This window comes from Arvicanthis niloticus, chromosome 16, assembly GCF_011762505.2.
Source record: "Arvicanthis niloticus isolate mArvNil1 chromosome 16, mArvNil1.pat.X, whole genome shotgun sequence".
Taxonomy (NCBI): Eukaryota; Metazoa; Chordata; class Mammalia; order Rodentia; family Muridae; genus Arvicanthis; species Arvicanthis niloticus.
In genome coordinates, this window is record NC_047673.1 from 64,151,122 (window position 1) to 64,174,897 (window position 23,776).

Here is a 23,776-nt window from a genome sequence, read left to right on the forward strand (position 1 = left end):
TCTCCTGGGGACATGAAGAATGGAAGTCGTTCAGCCGTGACAGGGTTTATCTTCACCACCTTTCCCAGGCTCCAGGATGGCAGTACTTCTTCTCTTTGCTTTCCATCTATAGTTTCATTGTTATTGGGGATCTGTTGATTTTCTTGTTGTAAGGCTGGACAGTAATCTTCATAATCCCATGTATAATTTTGTAAGTATCTTTTCCTTTCTAGAGATCTGGTATACCGCAGCAACCATTCCCAAGATGCTGTCCAATCTCTTCAATGAAAAGAAGTCTATCACCATGACTGGCTGCCTCTTGCAAATGTATTTCTTTTATTCATTGGGAAATTCAGAAGGGATTTTGCTGATCACCATGGCTGTTGACAGATATATTGCCATCTGAACCCTCTTCGTTATCAAATGATCATGACACCCAGGCTCTGTGTTCAACTCTCTGCAGGCTCTTGCATCTTTGGTTTCCTCATCTTGTTTCCTGAGATTGTCATTATTTTCACTCTGCCTTTCTGTGGACCCAACCAGATCCATCAGATCTTCTGTGACTTGGTCCTTGTGCTGAACCTAGCCTGCACAGACACTTCTGTGATTGTCATTGAGGTCATGATCCACGCAGTAGCCATTATCATCACTGTTCTTATCATTGCTCTATCCTCTGTAAGAACTGTCATCATAATCCTGAGAATTCCTTCAGCTGAGGGTAGGACAAAGGCCTTTTCTACCTGTGCTGGTCACCTCATGGTCTTTCTGATAATCTTTGGCAGTGTTTCACTCATGTTCTTACGCTTCAATGCTACGTATGCCCTGGTTTTAGACACAGCAGTTGCACTGATATTTACTGTACTTGCCCCCTTCTTCAATCTCATCATTTATAGTCTTAGAAACAAGGACATGAAGAATGCAATTAAAAGGTTGTTCTGCCTTCACAAAGTTTTGAACACATCTGAAAGTTAAATTTCAGCCACAGGTTCTTTGTTATTGTTTAAAATATACGCTTAATATATTAGAACATGATATTCCTTTATCTACACCTATATCTTTATAACATTGAAATCTGTCAACTGAATGTTTTGCTAATATAAAAGCAGACTAGTATTCTCTGTGTCATCATTATAAAATTAGTTCTAAATGTGATCAGGAATCTTAAGTGATTAAGTAACTTTGACTTCAGTTTACAGGATGTTTCTTAAGAAATCTCGTTCATTGCTTTTGAGATTAGAATGATATAGCTTAACTAGTGGTACACTGTGAGAGGAGATATGATGCCTCTATTCTTGCAATATATCTTAGATGTAAAAAAACCTGTTTATAAATCATGAATTACCTGATTAGATAATAATGCAATATAGAATCCTATTTCCCATGATAGATGATAGATAGATAGATAGATAGATAGATAGATAGATAGATAGATAGATAATAGATAGAGAGTAGATAAATATAGATAGGTGATACATGGATAAATGATAGATATAGATAAGTGAGAGACTGATAGAAGATAGATGATAGATAGATAGATAGATAGATAGATAGATAGATAGATAGATAGACAGGTTTAGGTTTTGGGAAACATCCAATACTACTTTCATAGTGACTATATTAAGTTACTTTCCCATGGCCAGTACAGTGCTAGCATTTTTTCCCCCTCTAGATCTTCATCATGAATTTTAGAATCTCATTTACCTTATTGTTTTAATTTTTTATAATCACCATTTTAACTGGGATGTCTTGGTACCCAACTGAAATTTTATTTGCACCTCTTGCTCATAATTGAGAGAATTTTCATGTACATTTATGCTAATTTTATTATTTTAGTAGCTTTCTATATATTTTCTTATTTTTATTAGATTGTGTAGTTTTTGTTATTTTTTTTCAAATTCCCCATGTAGTATACACATTAGGCCTTTGGCAGATATTTGGCAAGTATCTTCCCCCATTCTACAAGTTACTTCTTCACTCCACTGATAGTACTTTCGATTTATGTATCATGTGTTATATATATATATATATATATATATATATATATATATATCATCATTTCTAAATAATGTTACTTGTAAGTATGTTTTCAGGACTGACCATTTGGTATTGGGTAACCAATTGATATATTTGTCCCTGAGGGACACCATTTCACTCTGCGTTCATTAGTTGCCTGTAATTCTTTGTGTAAAGTTGAGGTCTAGTGGGCTTCTCCTGTTCCCTACTGGCATGTCTATTACTGTTCTCATTCTGTTTATGTTTAGGTAGTCATGATGGTGAAACTGTATGGATGTATCTTCTTACTTTAATAGGAGAATCAGTCTCATAACTCTCCTGATCATCTGGTTCTTGCAACTTTTCTGGCCCTTTTTCTGCAATGTTCCCTGAGCCTTAGGTGTATGAATTTGTTTTGCAGATATATCTATGGGAACTAGACCTTACAACTCCTTACTTTGTTGGACTGTGGGTTTCTCTATGCTATAAAGATAAACTTTCATGATTATGGATGAGCACTATACTTATCTGTGGGTATAAGGACAAATATTTAGAATATATTTAGTTCATGCCAGACTATGCTATTTATGCTATTTTAATAATGAAGTCATTTATCCTCAAAGATCTATGACTTCAGTAGCCCTGAGTAGATGGCTAGATTTCCAGCAACAGGAATGATTTCTTTCTGATTGAGTAAGTCTTAAGTCCAATTAAAGAGTGTTCATTTCCAAATAGGTATGGTTGTCACCCTTAGAATTGTTGTGGATATTAGGCATCATTCCTGGCTAGGACTTTGGTTGATTTTCTCCTATGCAAGCTTTCATGATGCCTTCTTCTACCATGAACACTAGTCTTCAAGGAGGAGGCATTCAGTAAGTTCCCGTTTAGGGACTTCTAGGCCTAGGCCTTATGTCTGAAGTGTAGAGTGTCTTCGGCCATAAGGACTCACTCTAGGGAAACAAGGGATGACATCAATAGTCTATAATGTTTTGGCAGTCTCTTAGACAAGTCTGAGCAATAACTCAGATGAGAGTTTCTTATACCTGGTGTTAAGGCTTTGTTAGGTGGTCTTTGGCTCTTGGAGAGATACTGTAAGCCCAAATGAAAAAATTTCATTAAAACTAGAATTGTATATTAATGTACAGACTTTTGTATATTCTAGGTGTTTTTAAGGGAGGTAGTTAATAATATGATTGCTTGTGACTTTTTCATATGCTCTTTCTTTTATTTCACCCCTCCTTTTCTCCTGTATTTACTTTCCTTCAACATCCCTAATTAGAGCTTCCTTTTTTCCCATTTTCCTGATCAGATTATATGTATCCTGTTATTCTCTTTGCTATTGCATCCAGTCATTTCTTAATCTGGAATTCTTAAATTTAGGTCATTGACAAGAAATTATGAAGGGGTTGCAGGCATAACGGAGTATAATCAGTGGTAAAGCTCTTGATGAGTATCTTCATGACCACGGATTCAATTCTCAAAGCCAAAACAAAAATAAAAATTAGTGAAAGGCAATATGGTTCTAAGCAACTAAAAAGACTAAAATATAAGGAAACAAATTTAACCAAGGAAGTAAAAGCTCCTTTCAATAAAGTGTACAAAATATTGTTGATGCCTTCCTCTAGCTGCCTGGCAGAGCCTCAGTGGGAGAGGATGTGGTTAGTCCTGCTGTGTCTTGATGTCCCAGAGCAGGGTGGTACACAAGAAGGGCTTCCCCTGCTCTGAAAGACAGGAAAGGGCTGTGGGGGAGGGACTTGCGAGGGTGAGATTGGAAGGAGATATGGGAGGGAGGCTGCAATCAGAATGTAAAGTAAATAATAAATAAATAATAAATAAATAGGATTAAAAGAAAAGTTAAGAGAACATACACAAACATAGGGAAAATCTTATATTCATGTGTTAGAAAAAAGATACAATTAAAACTTTCAGAACACGTAGAAGCTTCCTCCATGCTGTGTATATTCACAGTGACAAACAGTGTTGAATATGCTGCTGGGACAAAATTCGCTTCAACAACTTAACCCAACTATTATCCCTAGAAATTATAATAACAACCTGGCACACCACAAATGTCCACTGATTTAACAGTGGCATGACTGTTATGGGTAACCAGCCACTGCTTGATTTGAGGACATAAAATACAATTCATGCCCAGTACTGTAAACCTAGTTTTTTTAAAAAAAAGAAAATCATGGCTGAAAAGTATTTGTTCCCTCAGAGCAAATTCACTACTGTTTATCTAAATTGACTTAGTGCCAAATTGCTTTACAAGTATTTATATTTATGCCTATAGACAAATGTTCTCTCAACCATTAATGAGAGAAGCAGTGTGTATTTGTATAGAGTGTTGGTAACACAGGTATCCCTGGCATCTCATGTTGGCGAGAATAAGAGATAACTGAGTGTTCATCCCTATACATGACATTTGTACTACCCTCTCTAAGTCTCAGGAAATCATCATAGAAAAAATGTAAGATCAAATAGATAAGCAAAAGAACTATGAAGTCCTATCCTATGGGTAAGACATAGACAGTGCTCTCATGATCTCACAGGATCTGTGGCTACTTTCAATGGACCTACACAGACTAGACATATCAACAATCAAACATAGATTGGAGAGAGTTTCCTAAATCTTGAAATATCCTTGGTGAACTATAGCCAACTGGACTCTGGGGGAGGGGTAATCATTGTCCTCAGTTGTACATCCACTGAGAAGCCCAGCAGACTTCAGTGGATAGTTTCAAACATGTGATCACACAAATGCTCTCAAAACAAACAAACAAACAAACAAACAAACAAATGCCCACCAGCCATTAATGTGATAAAGGTATTTGTAGGGAGAAGTAGGGGTAAAGTGTTTGGGAAAGATAAGAAAAGAATCAGGAGTTACATACAGATCAGAAGGATATATATATATATATATATATATATATATATATATATGTATGAAATTAACACAGAACAAATTTCACAAAAACTATAAAAATGGTCATCACAGAAATAAAGATAAATTTTAAAAATTCATATGGAGCCACAAAATAAGCCTGAACAAAACAATTCCTAAGTGAAAAGATAAATGCACAATAGAGTTCATGACAAACTTCAGGACTGCAGTGAACTGAGTAGGATGGAGCTGCCTTAAAAAGAATACAAGGACTAAACGGAAACAACAAAGGATCAAGAAACAAACTTATATCTCTGTAGTCAAATGATTCTCAACAGAACTGCCAAACATATGCATTCAAGAAAGTAGATCCTCTTCAATAAATGAGACTGGAAAACTGGGCATCCACATATTGAAGAGTAAATCCTGGTCCCTATTTTACCTCATACAAAAATCAAACAAAATAACTCAAAATCAGAGGTAAATCTTTGCTGTGATTAAAAAAACAAAACAAAACAAAACAAAAACAAAACAAACAAACCATCCAACCAGAACACATGTGAGTAGAAAGAAAGCTCAGCTCAGCAGTTAAGAGCACTAGCTGCTCCTTTAGAGGCTGGAAGTTCAGGTCTCAGCACCTACATGCAAGCTCACAAATGTCTGTAATTGCAGTCACAGGAAATCCAACACCCTCCATGGGCCTTAGACATGCACACATGGTATACAGACAGATATACAGGCCAACAGACAAATTATTTTCTTAATTATGTTAATGTTTACTCCTAAATTTTCATTAATTGTGATTTTGTTTAGTCTCTTTGTTCCTTAATTTTGAAAGTAGTAGGTATACTGAAAAAAATATGTCCTATTACTTTGTTTCTATTGCTACCTACTTATGCCAGTCTCAAGTATGAAATGAATCCTCTTCTCCTATGATATAGTGCTACTATTTTATTATAAAATAATCCTAGTTTCCATTTTTTATCTCAGGGTCATCTACATGATTTCTAATTCTTTTCTGTCTTCCAATTAATTTATGATTCATTCATCTCAACACACACACACACACACACACACACACACACACACACCCTTTATGAAATTTGCTTCTGATTGGCAAAATAGTCATTATATTAGAACAAATAATGTTTTATGATTATTATTCTTCCCATGGAGAAAAATCAATTCCATTTTAATGGTAATTTAATGCAGCCATCATTTGTTGATGCTGCCTTCTCTTGAGAAATGGTGGAGTGGGGGATATAAAAGTAAAAGAAAAAAATGAGTAGGAAGACACAATATAGAATAGGAGAAACAGAGATCAACCATTGACACATTTTCTGGTGAAAAATAAGAAATGGGAAGTGTTCAGCAGATCAATAGGACAAATTTAGACAGACCTCATGCAGCCTTTGAGAAAATAAAAAGTGACCTTTTCATTTTCATCTTTAAAACATGCATGGATTTCTAGTGGGTAAATTTTTTAATAGAAATCTTCCTCTATTATACACATTAATTTATTCATGACCCCTGTGTCAGAAGATCACCTTCAATATGGCTCTTCTTCCTCTTTCTTTCTACAACAAAGAATAATGACAGCATCCTTACACGCCTGTTTTGGCACAGCAGTTCCTGGTGTCATATCTAATTGGAGATTGTCTTTTTCAATCATAACATTAATAAAGGGTGTGACAATGTTCAGCAGGATCTGAAGACTCCTGCTGAACACTGACTCTCCCTGACCCAAGGAACTAATTAACAGAAAGCACAGAGCATGTTAGTCTCTCAGTTGACCCAGGAGGGAAGTGTTTTCTCTGTATTATTGAGGGAATAAAACCTCAGTGGAACTCACTTTCCCTTCGGGATGTTCCCAAGGATGCTTATAAGAACTTTTTAGAGGTGTTGAAAGAACAGATACAGAGACACCCAGGACAGAGTAAAAAGCCTGACTATTAGACACAGGTAAGTTTGGCATTCCTGAGATCAAAGGTGTTTATTTCTTTTACTTGGCCCAAGCCACTCGGTAACTGACTGCTGAAAGTTCAAACTGTGAAAGCTTTGGGAGGTGTGGAATTTGAAACTTCTTTTGGCCATATGAGAAGTTGCGTCTTTTGAGCTCTAGGCTCTGTAGAATAACATATGTAATAGTAGTCAGTTATTCATCCTGAGCTCAGCTTCACGGGTATAAATGATGACAGTTTCCCTTCCCATCTGTCTGCTTTACAGAGGTCTTCTGTTTTAATTCTGCTTTTACATTCAATTCAATTTTTCCCCACTGGAAAAGAAACTATTTCTGAGTGCCTAACACCTATCAAGGGTAAACTATGCACTAATAGAATCTAGTGACAAAAACAACAAAAAAAACAACCAAACAAAAAAAAATCCCAAGAACAAAACAAACAAACAAACAAACAAACAAAACCCTGCAGTTATAGTATCAAGATTCTGGTGAGATCATTTAGAGGATGCTTGTAAAACGAACAACTAAGGAATATACATGTGGGTGTATGTGCATGTGTGTGCATACATGCTTGCAAGTGTCTGTGTGTGTGTGTGTGTGTGTGTGTGTGTGTGTGTGTTTAAATATGTGGAGGAGATGACAGTAGTAACAGTCTATAGCTGTTTCATGAGAGATGAGAGAGCTGAATTGAGACTGGAGGATAGATCAGAGTTAGGTTTAAAAAAAAAGGGAACAAAGGGCCATCCTAGGGAGAAAGCTAAAAGTCACCACAGCTCTAGAGAGTATATTATGGTGAACTGTGAAACTGCCACAGTGAAATAGGGAAATATGAAGACTGAGAATGTTACAGAGATGTGTCACAAGCTTGAGATTTGAGACAATGAGAAATGATGGGAGAGTATTTTCTTCAACTGAAAGTGTGTATTGACCAGATTTTAAGGTCTTCAGTGTTCCTGCAGACATACAGAATGAGTAATGAATATGACTGTCAACACATAAAAGTATAAAAGAATGATTTAAATAATGAATAATCTTTAAAAGGTTGCTATAGGAATATGGAAAACACAGGAATGATGGTCTATTGGAAATCAGTAACAAAAACTCTCTAAGAGTAGTATGCGTCTGTGCCTGGTTCAAAAGTATAATCATAATTTAACTACTGTAGTTTCCACTGGTTTGATATTAGTATGACAGGGATACATAAGGCAGAATGGTTTCTAAATGACAAAAATATGGAAACAAACCTACCTATTAAATGACTGAAGAAGTAATACAATCTAAAGGATATATAGTTAGCATAATTCTTTCACACAGATGGTTTATAAAGAAAATAAATACCATAAACATCAATAATGAGTTCTTTTTATAAATTAACATATTTGATTAAAATTTCTAAACACAAGTACTTTTTATGCACAGTGCAAGACATAAGACTCAAGAGAGATTATGTAAGTTTCCCACTCTTTCTTTAAAAGTGGACAGAATGAAAATTCAGGCTCAGTATGTTTAACATGAATCCACTCTATTAACGATTATAATATGCTCACCCAAAAGCAAAAGTAGAGATACAGGTAACTTATTTTGTGTTTTGAATATTAGAAATTGCAAATAACAAGTCCAATCTAAAGGGATATATTTGTAAAGTAACATATAATAATTTACATATACGTGTGTACATGCTTGCATGTGTATGCCCAAATTAGGTATGTGTATGCATGCACATGCAAGTAAAAATGAGGTCAATATCAGCGACTGTCTTCCAACATTTTCCACCATATTTTTTCAGACAGGTACTCTTACTGAAGCTGACTGTCACCCATGTGACTATCTGGCTAGCTGTTAAGCTTCTGGGATCCTCTTGCCTCCATGTCCCAGCATTGGGGTTATAAGTGTGGGTCCCAACAGCCAGCATTTCCGCATGGATACTGTGAACCTAAATTCAGGCCCTCAGCCATCTGTCCTTATATCCCCAATATTTACATGTGTAGTTCTTTGAATATCTTCCATGTGAGTTGAGTGTGATGTTTCCCTCATTTGCAGGTCACTTAGATGGAGATATGGAGAATGGAAACCTATCTACTGTGACTGCGTTTGTCTTCACTGGGTTCCCCCAACTCAAGAATGGTGCCATCCTGTACTTTTGTCCTCTACTTTTTATTTACATCTTTATTGTGACAGGAAACTTGATGATCTTTTTTGCTGTAAGGTTGGATACTCGTCTTCATAATCCTATGTACAATTTCATAAGTATCTTCTCATTTCTTGAGATGTGGTATACAACAGCTACCATTCCTAAGATGCTTTCCAATCTAATCAGTGAACAAAAGACTATTTCTTTCATTGGCTGCCTCTTACAGATGTACTTCTTCCATTCACTTGGAAATACTGAAGGGACCCTTCTGACTGTCATGGCTATTGACAGGTATGTTGCCATCTGTAATCCACTCCGCTACCCTAACATCATGACACCCCGGCTATGTGCTCAGCTCACTACTGGTTCTTGTATATTTGGTTTCCTCATCCTTCTACCTGAGATTGTGTGGATTTCTACTCTACCTTTTTGTGGCCCCAATCAAATCACTCAGATATTCTGTGATTTTACCCCTTTGTTGAAGTTAGCCTGTACACGATCTTGGTTCAAGATGTGATACATGCTCTCGCTATTCTGATCACAAGTCTGATTATTTCTCTTTCTTACATAAGAATTATTGTTGTTATCCTGAGTATCTCCTCAACAGAAGGTCGCAAAAAAGCTTTTTCCACTTGTGCTGCTCACATTGCTGTCTTCCTGTTGTTTTTTGGCAGTGTAGCCCTTATGTATCTTCGATTCTCTTACACCTATACACCATTCTGGGACAACACTATTGCTCTTACATTTTCTGTGTTTGCCCCCCTCTTCAATCCTATTATATACAGCCTGAGAAATAAGGACATGAAAGATGCAATCAAAAAACTCTTTTGTTCTCAAAAGGTGTCCAGTGAATCAAGTAGGTAATTTATACTGCTGCCTTTTAAAGCTAAGTAAGATCCTTTTCCAAAATACCAATCCTAAAGGATGTCTGCAATTCAAAAATTATTCAATTGATCAATCACTTTCTCCAATGATCTGTGGATAGATATATAAATTCTATCTGCTGTGAATTCACCAAGATTATAAAATTAGCGAGTTTTGTCTTAACTTCATCAACCATGGAGTGCAAGTATATATTCATTTCTGAATAGTTAAGTGAACAGCTATGAAGAACATTTATGGGTATTACTTTTCTGACTCAGATTCTTGGCCACTGTAACCTTCACTAAGATCTTCACAATAACAACACTTTTATTGACTCATGTTGCAATGACTGTTGTTGAGTGATTAATAATTCAAAGCCTTATAACAAGCTCTGGAGAAAGAGAAAACCTTCCTTGTATCCAAACTATAGGTATTCACTTTCATCTTTGTCTCCTTTCCAGTTAGTGTCCTAATTGTTTAAGACACATGTATCCATGTGCTATAACTGTAAAATTTCATCAGCAGGACATCATAGGCACTATTTGTTATTATGTCAAACACTATAAAAGGAAATTGATTATTACTAAAGTCAATATGTGTAAATTGAGATGGAATAAATACATGTATTTCATTCACTACTCCAAAATATTTTCCATGTTTTCCTTTTGACTGAAGTGAAAAATATATGATTTTGTAGTAGCATATTTAATATTAAACATATGTGACTACATAGTTCATATTTGTAAAATCTGGAATTTTATACTAAGGTTTATATACCCGCCTAGTTTTTACTATAGCTTAATTGTAAGATATTATGGTGATGTGCTATAATTTTTTTCTAACTTGAAATTTTATATATTTCTCTGTATTATTGTCCTTATAAATCCAGTTAAGTTAAATTCTTGCACAAAATTCTTTTTGTAAAATATCGTCTGAAGATAAATGTCAAGAAGTTAATATAGTACATAAAAATTTGAATATATTTACTGTAACTGATAAAACATTGGCTACATAAACAGTTGTATAACAACACATGAATGTAAATATGATTTGTGGCATAATATCTGGTCTATAGTTTCAATCTGCTATCTGTATTTTGTAGAGCCTATTGACTTGATCATTTGTAAGATGAAGTTGTAGTGTAACTGAAAGAGGATTCTATATGTTGAATTACACATTCCTATAAAAAGCATAAGGTGAATTACACATGCCTATAAAAAGTATAAATATATAACCTAGCAACAAATAGACTCTCAGTGGGTTGTAGGCAACTTCCTGTCTCATAAGTCTAGGTTGATAATCTTTTTACTTGGCTATTGAGGAGTTAATGGACAGTCCTAGGACATATTGTTTCATAGTTAGCCTTGCCTAGAGTAGCTGCCTTATCTCAGTCCTATATCCTACTTAAGGTATTTCTTTATCTTTCTTTAGTTTCTCCTTCTTCTCCCACCTCCTACTATTTCTATTGTGATGTCCTCTAAACATGTATAAGAAAACATTTCATCAAGAGACAAAAGTGGTTTCAGTTCTGTGAGTGGATAGCTGGATCCTCTTTCAAGCCTTTAACATTGGATGAAAATGGCCTATTGGATATTGAGAAGAAGCTGACCCAGATAAAACACAGTGGGTTGTATACTAGAAAGCTTGGGGAGAAGGAGAATTGAAGAAAGATGGAGCAGACAATCAAGAGTGAGGAATGGGAAATCACAAGTGGTGAAGAACCTCAGCTCTATGTGGTAAGGTGAGAACATCCTGAAGACAGAGTCTGGGGCAGGACAGAGTAGGGTCCAGTAGAGGGTGATAATGAAGACTGGGGTGATGACCACTTGGATCTAATCAAGGATGATGAAAGTGTGTCTGAGTAAAAAGAGAATGACAGAGACAATGCCAATGCTGAGGAGACACTGCAGTATATAGTAGCTTTAGAAATCTCAGTGTTTCTTTACCTAGATGCTTGTCTAATATGAGAACTATCCCAGATCTTCCCTGTTAGCTTCTGTACACTCTCACTATTTTTCCATATGTCTTTCCTCTGATTATTAATTCATATGGCTCCAGACCTGGTTTTACTCTCATTTTCCTTAATGTTTAATTTTATTTGGTTATTTATATGTTAATATTTATATAATTATGTTTATATTTAATATTTATCTGTTTAGAGGTCTGTTAGCTTTTATTCTGCAATTTGTTCATTTTAGTGTTGACAACTCTTTGGATTTTATTTCAATGCATCTTTATGACAATAATGTAGCATGCTTTTTTAGTTGTCTCCAAAGTAATATATTATTATGCAGGAAATAAATGTTTCCATTTATATATAATTTTAGTAATGGCTTCCCTGCATGGAGAAGAAATCTCATTTAGTAGTAGCAGACAAGAACAACTTTTAGTTAGAGAAATGTATGAGATCCCCATGAGTACCCTGAGATTCAACACAAATGTAGCAATATAATTTTGTGAATGGGACTTGGTTTGTGAAATGCATCCTTTAGAAGAGTGCTGTCATAATCTTTATATTTGTTTACTATAGAGGATATTGTATATTTTTGAGGAGCCTGATTATTTGAACCTTCTTTTTTAAAAATAAAAAATTTCTTATTAAAGCAATAATGTGGAGAGGAAAAAGTGTCTATATATTTCATTGTCCTTACAATGTTTGAAAATCTGAAAGAATAGTGAACCACAGTATATTATAATTTATAAATGTTAAATATCACAATTTATGAATTTTTCAGTAAATTTAAAATGCAACTAATACATTTCCAAGATTTTTCATTATATATGAATGGGATGCCACCAATATTTAAGTATATAATTATTCCTTTAAAAGACAATGTTATATTCTTTAAATTTTATTTTAATTTTTACCTATTCATTTTACATTCTGATCACTGCTCCCTCCCAGTCATCTTCTCCCATAATTCTTCCTGCATCCCCCATCCACCATCCTCTTCTCCTCTGAGCAGGTGCCTCCCCAGTTATCCCCCTACCCTGGCAGTTCAAGTCTCTGAAAAGTTAGGCTCTTCCTCTCCCACTGAGGACAGACAAGGCAGTCCAGATAGAGGAACATATCCCACACACAGGTGTGTGATGGCCCCAGCTCCAGTTGTTTGGGACCCACATGAAGACCAAGACACACATCTGCTACATATATTCAGGGAAGCCTAAGTCCAGCCCATGTATGTTCTTTGATTGGTAGTTCAGATTCTGAGAGCACCAAGGTTCCATGGTTTTTTATTGTTTGTCTTCTTGTGGCACTCCTATCCACTTTGGGGCCTACAATTCTTTCTCCTATTTTTCCATAAGCATTCCCAAGCTCCATCCACTGTTTGGCTGTGGGTGTCTGCATCTGTCTGAGTCAGCTGCTGGGTGGAGCTTCTCAGAAGACAGCCATGCTAGGCTCCTGTCTGCAAGCATAACAGAGTATTATTAATAGTGTCAGAGATTGGTGTTTGCCCATGGGGTGTGTCTCAAGTTGGGCTGGTTATTGGTTGGCCATTCCCTCAGTTTCTGCTTCATCCACAGTGACTTCATTTCTTATAAACAGGATAAATTTGAGGATGAATATTTTGTGTGTAGGATGGTGACTCTATTGCTCTACTGGGGTTCCTACCTGGCTACAGAAGTTGGCCTATTCAGGTTCCATATCTCCAATGTTGTGAGTCACAGCTAAGATCATCGTCGTTGACTCTTGGGCATCTCCCTTATCCCAGCTCTCTGTCTAGTCCTGGAAATATACCCCTCCTCTCTACCCCTGTCAGTTGCAGATTTCTATTCATTTTCATGACCATCTTGCTATCTCTCCTGTTACTCCCCACACCTGATCCTGACCCTCTCTGTTCCCATCCCCATTTTTTCTCCCTCCCAATTCCTCCCTTCATCTCCCTCTTATGACTATTTTATTCCCCATTCTAAGATGAGATTCAAGCATCCTTGCTTGTGCCTTCCTTCTTGTTTAGCTTCCTTAGGTCTGTAGAGTACAGCATTGTACATGTATTTTATGACCAATATCTACGTATAAGTGAGTACATACCATGTGTATCATTTTGAGACTGTATTACCTCACTCAGGATGATATTGACCAATCCTATATCTGATAAAGACCTAATATCTAAACTGTATAAAGAACTCAAGAAGTAAGACACCAACAACTCTGATAACCCAATTTAAAAAATGAGGTACAGAGCTAAACAGAGAAGTCTCAACAGAGGAATTGCAAATGGCCAAGAAGCACTTAAAGAAAGGCTCTAAGTCCTTAGTCATCACTGAAATGCAAATCAAAACAACTCTGTGGTTCTGTTTTAGAGCCATCAAAGTGGTTAGGATCAAAAACTCACATCCTGGCAAGGATGTGGAGTAAGTGGAACACTCCTTCATTGTTGGTGAGAGTGGATACTTGTTATAGGTTTTTAACATGTGTCTTGAAAGTAAATAGATTATTTGTCTTAGAGAGTCTCAGAAAACATATGCAACATCAAAAATATTCTGGTCTTAAATTTAAATTTAACTTTGAAAATAACATTTTAAGATGAAAAGTGTTGTAGCATTTATGTTGACTTACCTTCTTAATCAAACACTAGTAATGGCATTTGAGGCTTTCAGTTGCTGTATTTTTTGCTTGTTTTACTTAAGGAGACATAATTGAGATGTAATCAGGAATATCCTGGAGTTTTGGGGGTAATTATTTGTATCTTCTAATCATATTTTTTGAATGTGTGAACATTCAAAAACATTTTGTTCAAATAGGTCTAAGAGAATCATTAATCAGTTAATAGTCAAACTAAGAAAACCACTAATATAAGACAGGTTACATTATGGATTTATAATTAATAAACAGATCCAATACAATAATAGCATTGATTTGAAGTTATCAGTGTGAATACATACATTTTAGAAAAAATCTTTTTGGTCCTTACTTCTCATAATACATATTACTCAAAGAAAAAACTGTAATTTATTTTAGGAAAATATAATTTTCTTTCTTAAAATCAAATACATGGATTTCATACATAGGTTTCAATTTTTGTTTTCTATACAGGAACAAGGGATTTTTTGAAGAAAGGCTTCTACCACATCACAGGGCAGGCGATACTCAAGGGGAGAACAAACACAATTGATTGTATGAAAGTTGACATTGTAATTGAAATAGTCTTATGAGGTCACCATATGACACTTGAATTAGTATTTGTGAAGTTTCCTTGCTTGTCATTTGTCTCCACTGAAAAGTTCAGAACTCAGTGCACAAAGCATGTATAGAAGAAAATGAAAGCTGTTGCCCTAAATTTTAATTAGAAGTAAATAGGTAGAACATTCAAATGACTAATTGATTTTCCTAACAACTGTATGCCCCAGGACCAAGAGAGAAGGAAGGCCAGCCTCTTCTTTTCATTGTTCCTGATTGTACCAACGCCACTCAAATCTGAGTTTTAGACCTTCTTCATTTTGATTCACTAAAACATCAATACCATTAAGAGAGCCACAGAAAGGGGAGGGGTAAATAAACGAAGAACAGTAAAGTGATTCTTGTGTCTGACGCTCCCAAGCTCATTTGAAAATGAACTGGGGATCCTTGGGCCTGAGAGTCTCCTGATTTCTAGCCTGAGCTGTTTTTCCCAATTGAAGCCGTCATGGGGATGGTTGTTTTCTCCCAATCTTGAATCATTTATGTACAATTCCCAAGAGAGCCAATCATTTTACTCATATTTAAGGAACAAAAGAAGGGAAGAAGAGGGGTAAATATCCACAAAGTAGACTCAGATCTGTATATCACTGACTTATGAAAGAAATTGAGTTTAGATAGAAGACTAAGGTGGAAGCACCGTGAAGGAAATTGGTTCTCCCATGGCAGTTAGCTCCCTCATGAACATCAATGTAGCAAAGGCAGAGTCTTCATTCATGTTTATTCTGACTTTGGACTCTAACAGCAGCAAGGTCAGTGAATTAACTATTTGTAGGGTTGATGGGAGACACATAGGAAAAACAACAACAACAACAACACATGCACTCCAGCAAAGAAGAGTGCCAAGGGGTCTGTAGACCGTGAGTAGCCTTTGAGATGGCTTTGAAGAGGTATGAATGAATGTTATAGGATGAGCTAGTATAACATATAAAGATTTGAATTAGCAGGTTTCTCTATACAAAGGGCTGCTTTAAATTTTACACAGATAGGAACTGGGTTTGGATTTCTGAAATGTTTTAGAAATGTTACTATAGGTTTAGGAAGGTGATGTCACTGACAACGCTACTAGACTCATCACTACTGAAAATTGTATAAGACTAGATTCAGTGGGTAAAGATAAAAATTGCTGCTTTTGGTCAGGTTTTCCTCGTGCTTTCTGTGGCATAATAGCGTGAATTTAGAGGTTACAGAAAGGTCTTGATCTACTTAGAAGCTACATTATTGAGCAAGTGTTTAATTCAGATTTTAGAACCATGCTTTGAAGGCCATACTTAGAAGACATGCTAGCTATTGTTGAGGATATTAAGACTTATATTAAAATTACAGTGATGTGGATTTTTTTTAAAAAAAAGTCAAAACACTTGAAAAACACTCGAAATAATTAATGTATATGTATAGGCAAATAGGTAGATAGATAAATAGATGACAGATAAACAGATGATAGATAGATAATAGACATAAACACAGATAAGAGAATATCACAGATTCCCCTACCATATACAAACACATATATCCCAAGTAGTACAGTAAGCAGAGATGCAAAAGCTCCAAGAAACATATGAACTTGATTAGGAACAAAAGAAGTAGATGTTGACAGGAAATAAGAAACAGGATATTTCTGGAAAGAAAGTCCCCTCTTAAAGATGTATAGAAAGTAGACATTATAAGTTTCGCGAGTGGACTATTGATCCTTTTTCTAAACTGAATCAGTATATAGCACATTATCACAGCAATGGTTGATAAGGCTAGTCTTATTTCTAAGAATAACAACTAGTTTCACTATGGCGTTAAAGGAAAATGATAGGTTTATTGTATGCAAACAAGAGGAGTTTGAGAGTCACATAATTAAGATGATGGAAGTACAAGAGGTTTTTAATAAATAAGAAAAATTAAATTAAACATAACTGGGCAATTGATGCGGTTGGGAAACTAGTGGAAAGGTAGTCACAGAACGAGTATGTCTACAATATACGAGAACAACAAGAAGAAAGTGAGGAAGGAAACTGGTTGAATGCTAGTACCAAGGCCATGTGCCAACTTGTTAGATACTAAGTCCATGCACCAGCTTGTTAGGGTGTGTCTTTAAAAAGGAAATTTAACATTTCTACTATTCCTAGAACCAGAAGGGTGCACTTAAGGCTTCTCTTCTGAGGCTTGTCTGCTTGGGTAATAAATGTTCACCTTTCCTGGAGTCCTCCTCGAACTTTCCACAAAAAAATGTCCAAATATTTTCTCACAGACACACCAGGCAATGCAGAGTAGCAACAACTCTAGTGGCTTTATTTTAACTCAAATCCTGTTTTAGATGTTGTGAGTAAAAAACACAGTTACACTCTGAGGTCCTGAGGTTTAGAAACTCAGCAAGATTTTTAGGAAGATATTCTTGTGACACAATAGGTGGTGTTTAAACACATGGCAAAAATAAAACTTCTTGGGGTGCGGGGAGTCAATGTAGGGCCAAGAGAGAGATTCAAGCTAGAGATTTATAAATTTCTGTTAATATAAAAGAACAGAGGCCAAGGGGGAACTGGGAATCTTGAAGAAATGAAATGTTGAAATAAAATGACTCTTCTGGGTGTAAAGAATAGAGATGAGAAGAATAAAATGAGACCAGAATTTTGAGCTATCCATATACTAGGGGATGAAAAAATGAAATATCAGGTGTGAACCTGAAGTAGGATGGTCACAGCAGATGGAGAATTACTGAACACTGAGCACCTGGCCTTCAGAGGTGAGGGCAGTTAACATGGAAAGATAAAGGTAGGTAATTTTTCTGAAGAGATTGGGACAATAGAGAGAATTATTATCCATGACATTAGGGAAAACTTTATGTAGAGAAATAAATAGTCTAAGTAGAGATACAGTGTCCTCTGAATGAATATATTTGATAGTAACAGAAAATAAACCATAGAAGTGAAATAAATGATTGTGAGAAGAGAGACAATTACCAGGACAATGCCTTGTACTAGGCTGTGTTCTAATTAAAGTCAGTCTACAGCTTTCCTTTCCCACTATGCAGCCCCCATGAAATTACAAGGGCAAGTCTAGACTGACAGATTAACATATTCAATTTTCACAAACTGTCATTTATTTGAAGATTTCCACCTTAAAGCACCTTCAAGTCTCTCTTCCATAAGACTCAAAAACCTAGTAAGAGCAGGAAGAGTGGTAAATTCTTTAAATAACACAGCACAAAGACACCAGTGTAGTGTATCCTCCGAATCGTTTCAAGCATTATATATGTAAAAAGGTGAGATAATTAGAAGAAAGGGAAGAAGATGGATAGAGATCCTCAGTGATGGCTTATTACTGTCCCTTAGATACCTGTTTGTCTTCTAACAGAAACAAAAGGATCGAGATGGTTGTGGGCAGAGAGGAGCTGAGAAGATTAGGAGAGGAAAAAACCTTAATCAGAATATACTGTATGAAAAAAACATCTATTTTTGATGAAAAGAAAAAAAAATCAGATCACATGCCAAGAGTCAGATGCACTGATCTGAGAGCAAGAATTTTGTTGGGGAATCAGTAAGATTGGAACTCGGGAATGAGTATCCTTTTTATTCTCATTTTCTTCAGGTTTTCCTCCAGATGTCTAAGCATGATGGTTTTAAAATATGACTTTTTCTGACCATGGCCTGCAAATCTTCAGGTTCTACCTCAAACCTCCTAAATAAAACTTTTAGTAACGGCACCAAGAATCTGAGTTTTGACAGACCATTAATTCTGATTCATGCTAGTATTCGAGAATTACTGTTTAAGCACAAGTTGTATTGTCCAATTTTCTCCTTTATAACATATTTGATTGAAAGCCAGCGTGGAGTACATATGAGGTCATTATTAATTTCTCTTTGTCTACATCCACAGTGAAAGTGTCTTCTGATAGCCTGGCTTTGGTGAGTGTGTTTCCCTCCAAAACCACAGTGGACACTTTCTGAAAAAATTGAGTGCTCAAGGAGTTGCTGACTCTCACTTCTCACTTGGAGATGGAGTTTTCCAATTGGACCACTGCTCAGGAGTTCATTTTTTCTGCTTTTCCTTGCTCCTGGGGAGAGTCTGTCATCTGCTTCATCCCATTGCTTTTCATCTATGCTTTCATCATTGTTGGAAACCTGGTTATCATCACAGTGGTCCAACTCAATGCACACCTCCACACTCCCATGTACTTCTTCATCAGTGCCCTTTCCTTTCTGGAAATATGGTACACCACAGCCACCATCCCAAAGATGCTTTCCAGCCTTCTCAGTGAACGAAGGAGTATTACCTTGAATGGTTGCGTCCTGCAGATGTATTTCTTCCATTCCACAGGTATCAGTGAGGTTTGTCTCTTGACAGCTATGGCCTTCGATCGATACCTGGCTATCTGCAGTCCTCTTCATTATCCCACCATCATGACTTCCAGACTGTGTGCCCAACTGACCCTGGGTTGCTGTGTCTGTGGCTTTCTCACACCCCTCCCTGAGATTGCCTGGATCTCCACGCTACCTTTCTGTGGCTCTAATCACCTTGAGCATATCTTCTGTGACTTCCTCCCCGTGCTGCGCCTGGCCTGCACAGACACCCACACCATCGTCATGATTCAGGTGGTGGATATTGTCCATGCTGTGGAGATAATTACGGCAGTGATGCTCATTTTCATGTCGTACGTTGGTATTGTGGCTGTGATTCTCCGCATCCGTTCAGCTGAAGGCCGCCGCAAAGCATTTTCCACGTGCGTCTCGCACCTTACCGTCTTTTTGCTCTTCTTTGGTAGCGTGGCTCTCATGTATCTTCGCTTCTCTGCTACCTACTCCTTGTTCTGGGACACTGCCATTGCTCTGGCCTTTGCAGTTCTATCCCCCTTTTTCAATCCCATCATCTATAGCCTTAGGAACAAAGAAATAAAAGAAGCCATAAAAAAGCACATAGGTCAAGCTGGCATCTTAATTGGTAAGAGCAAGAACTTCCCGTAACATCTCTTCTTTGGGAGGACATGTTGTTGTTTTTTTATTTTTTTTTCTTCTTCTCAGAAATCTTTTTATCAGCCTTCTACTGAAACTTGTTTCATAGATGTCCCTAATACACAAAATTTATACATAACTAAATTAGATTTATTATTTATCTTACTATGTATGTATATATATATGTATATATATATATGTATACATATATATATATACATATATATATATACATATGTATATATATATATGTATATATATATATACATATAGAGAGAGAGAGAGAGAACCCATGTGTTCATGTGTGATGAGTCCAGAAGTAAACATTAGATGTCTTCTTCTCCACCTTAATTTTTGAGAGAGCGTCTCTCACTGAGTCAGGAGCTTTTCCACTAGCTGGTCTGGCTGGGCTGCAAGTCTAAAGATCCTTTTGCCTCCACACCCCAGGGCCCAGCTTTTATTTAATGGCAAACTTTTTAATTAGCTGACCCAGCTCCCAAGTTTCTAAACTTAATAGCTTTCTGTTAGTCTTTATCCTATCTAACATATTTTTTTTAGCATAACTTCAATTGAACATTATGCCACTCAAGTTATGTGCAGTAACTTCATTTTGCTGAAGTTACCCTGATAAACACTTTACTTTTAGAATAACCTAAACAGTTATTTGAAGACTTGGATTGAAATTCAGTTGTTAGAGTGCTGATCTAGCATGCATGAGACTATGGGTTATTTCTCAGTACAAATAAACAACAGACAGGGACTCCAACAAAGCTGCTGTGGAGGCTCATGTCTTGAATCCTAGAACTTGAGAGGCAGAGGCAGGCACATCTATGTGAGTTCAATGCCAACCAGATCTATGTAGAGAGTTCCAGGATAGTCAGGGCTTCATAGAGAAATCCTGTCTCAAACAAAACAAAACAAAACAAAACAAAACAAAACAAAACAAAACCAAAAACCAACATTGCTTCTTGAGAGTATATTAAGTGTAAAATCTTTATAAGACAAAATTCTCTTTATTGTGTCACTATGTATAAAATTAAAGAACAACCCTAACCTATAAATTATTTGAATTTTGATCAATAACCACTGAAGTTAACTTATACAACAAATAATCAGTTTTTCATAATGAATTTAAATTTAATCTTTGTTTTTAGTGTACTCTTGTGTGCCATGCATGTTGATCAATGTATAAAATAAATATCTATTGAGCTAATAAACTAGCATCATCACACTAAGTTTTGATTGTTGTAGTTAACAGGCCAACATAAGGAACAGAAATATTCAAGCCCCTTCTTTCCTTGGCTTTAAAGATTCCATGTTCTTTATGGTAAAATGTGGTGGACTTCCTTTACTGACATATCTTGCCATACATGTTTCATAAGAAATAATTTTGTCTACGACAAGCACTTCAATTTAGGTGTGACAAAGCTCATTATTCTGCATATACCAAGAAAGTCCTACACTTCTTCCTTCCACCAACAGAGGGGTTCTGCAGTTGTCAGCCTACATTCCTTGCTTCTGCACTTCAATCTTTCACCTGTATTCTTTAATTTTATAAAAAGGAAAAATGAAAAGGAAGGTCTTACATTTCAATTAAATGCTGAATAAAAGGAAGAAAAATGAGAAAGGTTTTATGCTGTGGGTAGAAGAAATCATTCTCTATTATTGGAATGAGAGAAAAACAACACAGGATTCAGGCAATAGTCTATACATGTCATTATTGATTTCTGAAAATGTGTGATATTGCTTAATATTACACATTCTAAGACTGTGCATTTGCTTGAAATTTCTGACTTCACAAAATTTATGGGAAAACAGTGTGTCTTTAATGCTCCTTAACATTAGAAACTTAACAAACACCATGCCCTTCTTTGTTGCAGTATTGTTATAAAAGTGATACTTATGACTCAGTGCTGTATAAAAAGATTATTCCATTTCCTTTTCTGACCATACTTTTAACTTTTATATTGCATAGTTATATCCTAGAAACACAAATAACTTTAGAGATTGACTCAGCTAATTCTTTCCTGTGCTTTCCCACATTGAAGCCAAGTTTCCCACTCTCTGCAGAATGACTTATTTCTTAAAGCTTAGATCTTAGCAGTTTGCTGCTCTACAGAAGAACCTTCCACAGTCAAACATAATGACTACAAATTGTTTTAGTACTTTCACTAACTAACTGAGTGTGTGTGTGTGTGTGTGTGTGTGTGTGTGTGTGTGTGTGTGTGTACTGAATACAAGCTCAGGGGAAAAATAGGAAGTGATGGAGTTAAAACTTGTGGTGTGGTGACAGAAATGGTGCATTGTAAACCTAACATTCATAGATACACAAATAATTCAGGACACACTGTTTCTAACTTGGAGATAGTGAGAGCTACTAACACCTTCTTTGTTGACTTTAAACATACTTGTTTAACAACAGTTTTCACTGAATTTATTAACACAATCTTGTTGTAAAAATAAAGTAACAATATAAATTCATACTTGTATTTTTATTTTGTGATACTAACAGTGCAATTTTCTACTTATTACACATTTATATTTTAAGACACTGCACTACTTGTCTCATATCAAAAGTAATAAAGGATGGATGTTTCCTTAACTTGCTCCATCTTTATGCCTGTGCATCCTATAGGCAGAGCAAATTTGGGGCTAAATATTTTTGGGTAGGTGAATGTCCTCCTTTTTCTACTGGATATCCCACCTGACTACAGGAAGTGGCCACTCAGTCTCTATATTCCTCACTGAAAGGAATCAAAGCTTGGGTCATCCCCGTGGGCTACTTGGAGACTCTCCCATCCCAGGTGAAAGAGCCAATGCCAGCACCATTAATGATACTCAGCTGTGTTTGCAGACAGAAGCCTAGAATATGTCTCCTGAGATACTTTATCCAGCAGTGGATGGAAATAGACGCAGCCAAACATAAGACAGAGCTCTGTGAGTCTTATGGAAAAGTCCGGTTATAGAAGTGAGTGAGCTGGGAAGATCAAAAACACCACAAGAATACCCACAAATTCAACTAACCTTGTTGGGCCTTGGACGAGGTAACTCCATTTAACCTGTTACCTTCAGTCACATAGGACAGGTAGAGGGTGTGACTAACAAGTCTCCACCTCCAGAGATTTAAATATTAATGAATTATCAAAAGGCCAGGGGTGTAGCTAATTAAGTTATTCCCTCCCCTTTCTCCCTTCTCTATAAGACTGGTCTCCCCTGGCTTTTGGGGGGGGGAAGCGCGTATCAGTTGCACCCACTCACCATGCCATGAACAATAAAAGCTTTGGAAAACCAGACTCCACGTGTCCATGGTCTCTCCGCCTGATTCTCAGCTTTTGGAACCCTGGAACCTTGCCGATGCAGCCGCCGGCCTGCCCACCGACAGCTGCGTGAATGTGGGATCCTCCGCTGGCAGCGCAGGAAGCCCTGATGCCGGACCGCCCTGAGACTCTGTCGCCGGACTCCCTTCCCCCCTGCCCGCGAGATTTCTGCCCCACATAACCTGAGCCTATGGGTGGTCACACAGATTGAATAATCAACCAAGGAACATGCAGGAGCTGGACCTAGACACTGTAGACATCAGTAGTAAATGTGCAGTTTGGTGTTCATGTTGTACCCCTAAGAAGTAGGACAGGGGCTGTTTGGGTCTCTGTTCTCTGTCACTGGATTCCCTTCCCCATACTTGGACTGCCTGCATCTGAAGAGTGGGACTGGAAGAAGAGGAGAAAGATTTGGATGTACATTGAATAAAAAATAAATTATAGAAAAAAAAGTAATTTGTAACATTCATTGTTATCATTCCTGTTACAAAAGAAAGAAAATTTGCTTATAGTATTTAAGTGACTTGTCTAAG

At 36.5% G+C, this 23,776-nt stretch overlaps 1 protein-coding gene and 2 pseudogenes across 1 annotated transcript; all 3 read left to right on the plus strand.

The window, feature by feature from the left end:
* LOC117721375 (olfactory receptor 6K3-like) lies at positions 1-951 on the plus strand (annotated as a pseudogene).
* A 7,912-nt stretch (positions 952-8,863) lies between these two features.
* Positions 8,864-10,041, plus strand: LOC117721892 (olfactory receptor 6K3-like; annotated as a pseudogene).
* A 5,515-nt stretch (positions 10,042-15,556) lies between these two features.
* On the plus strand, positions 15,557-22,422 carry LOC117721906 (olfactory receptor 6K2-like). The gene is made up of 2 exons (XM_076914538.1): positions 15,557-15,741; positions 18,854-22,422. The coding sequence occupies exon 2, from the start codon at positions 18,973-18,975 to the stop codon at positions 19,936-19,938; it is 966 nt and encodes a 321-aa protein (XP_076770653.1). The 5' UTR covers positions 15,557-15,741; positions 18,854-18,972; the 3' UTR covers positions 19,939-22,422.
* The last annotated feature ends 1,354 nt before the right edge of the window (positions 22,423-23,776 follow it).

Excerpts from the sequence above, each read along its gene's own strand:
- LOC117721906 (XM_076914538.1), top strand. The coding sequence starts at position 18,973 with ATGGAGTTTTCCAATTGGACCACTGCTCAGGAGTTCATTTTTTCTGCT.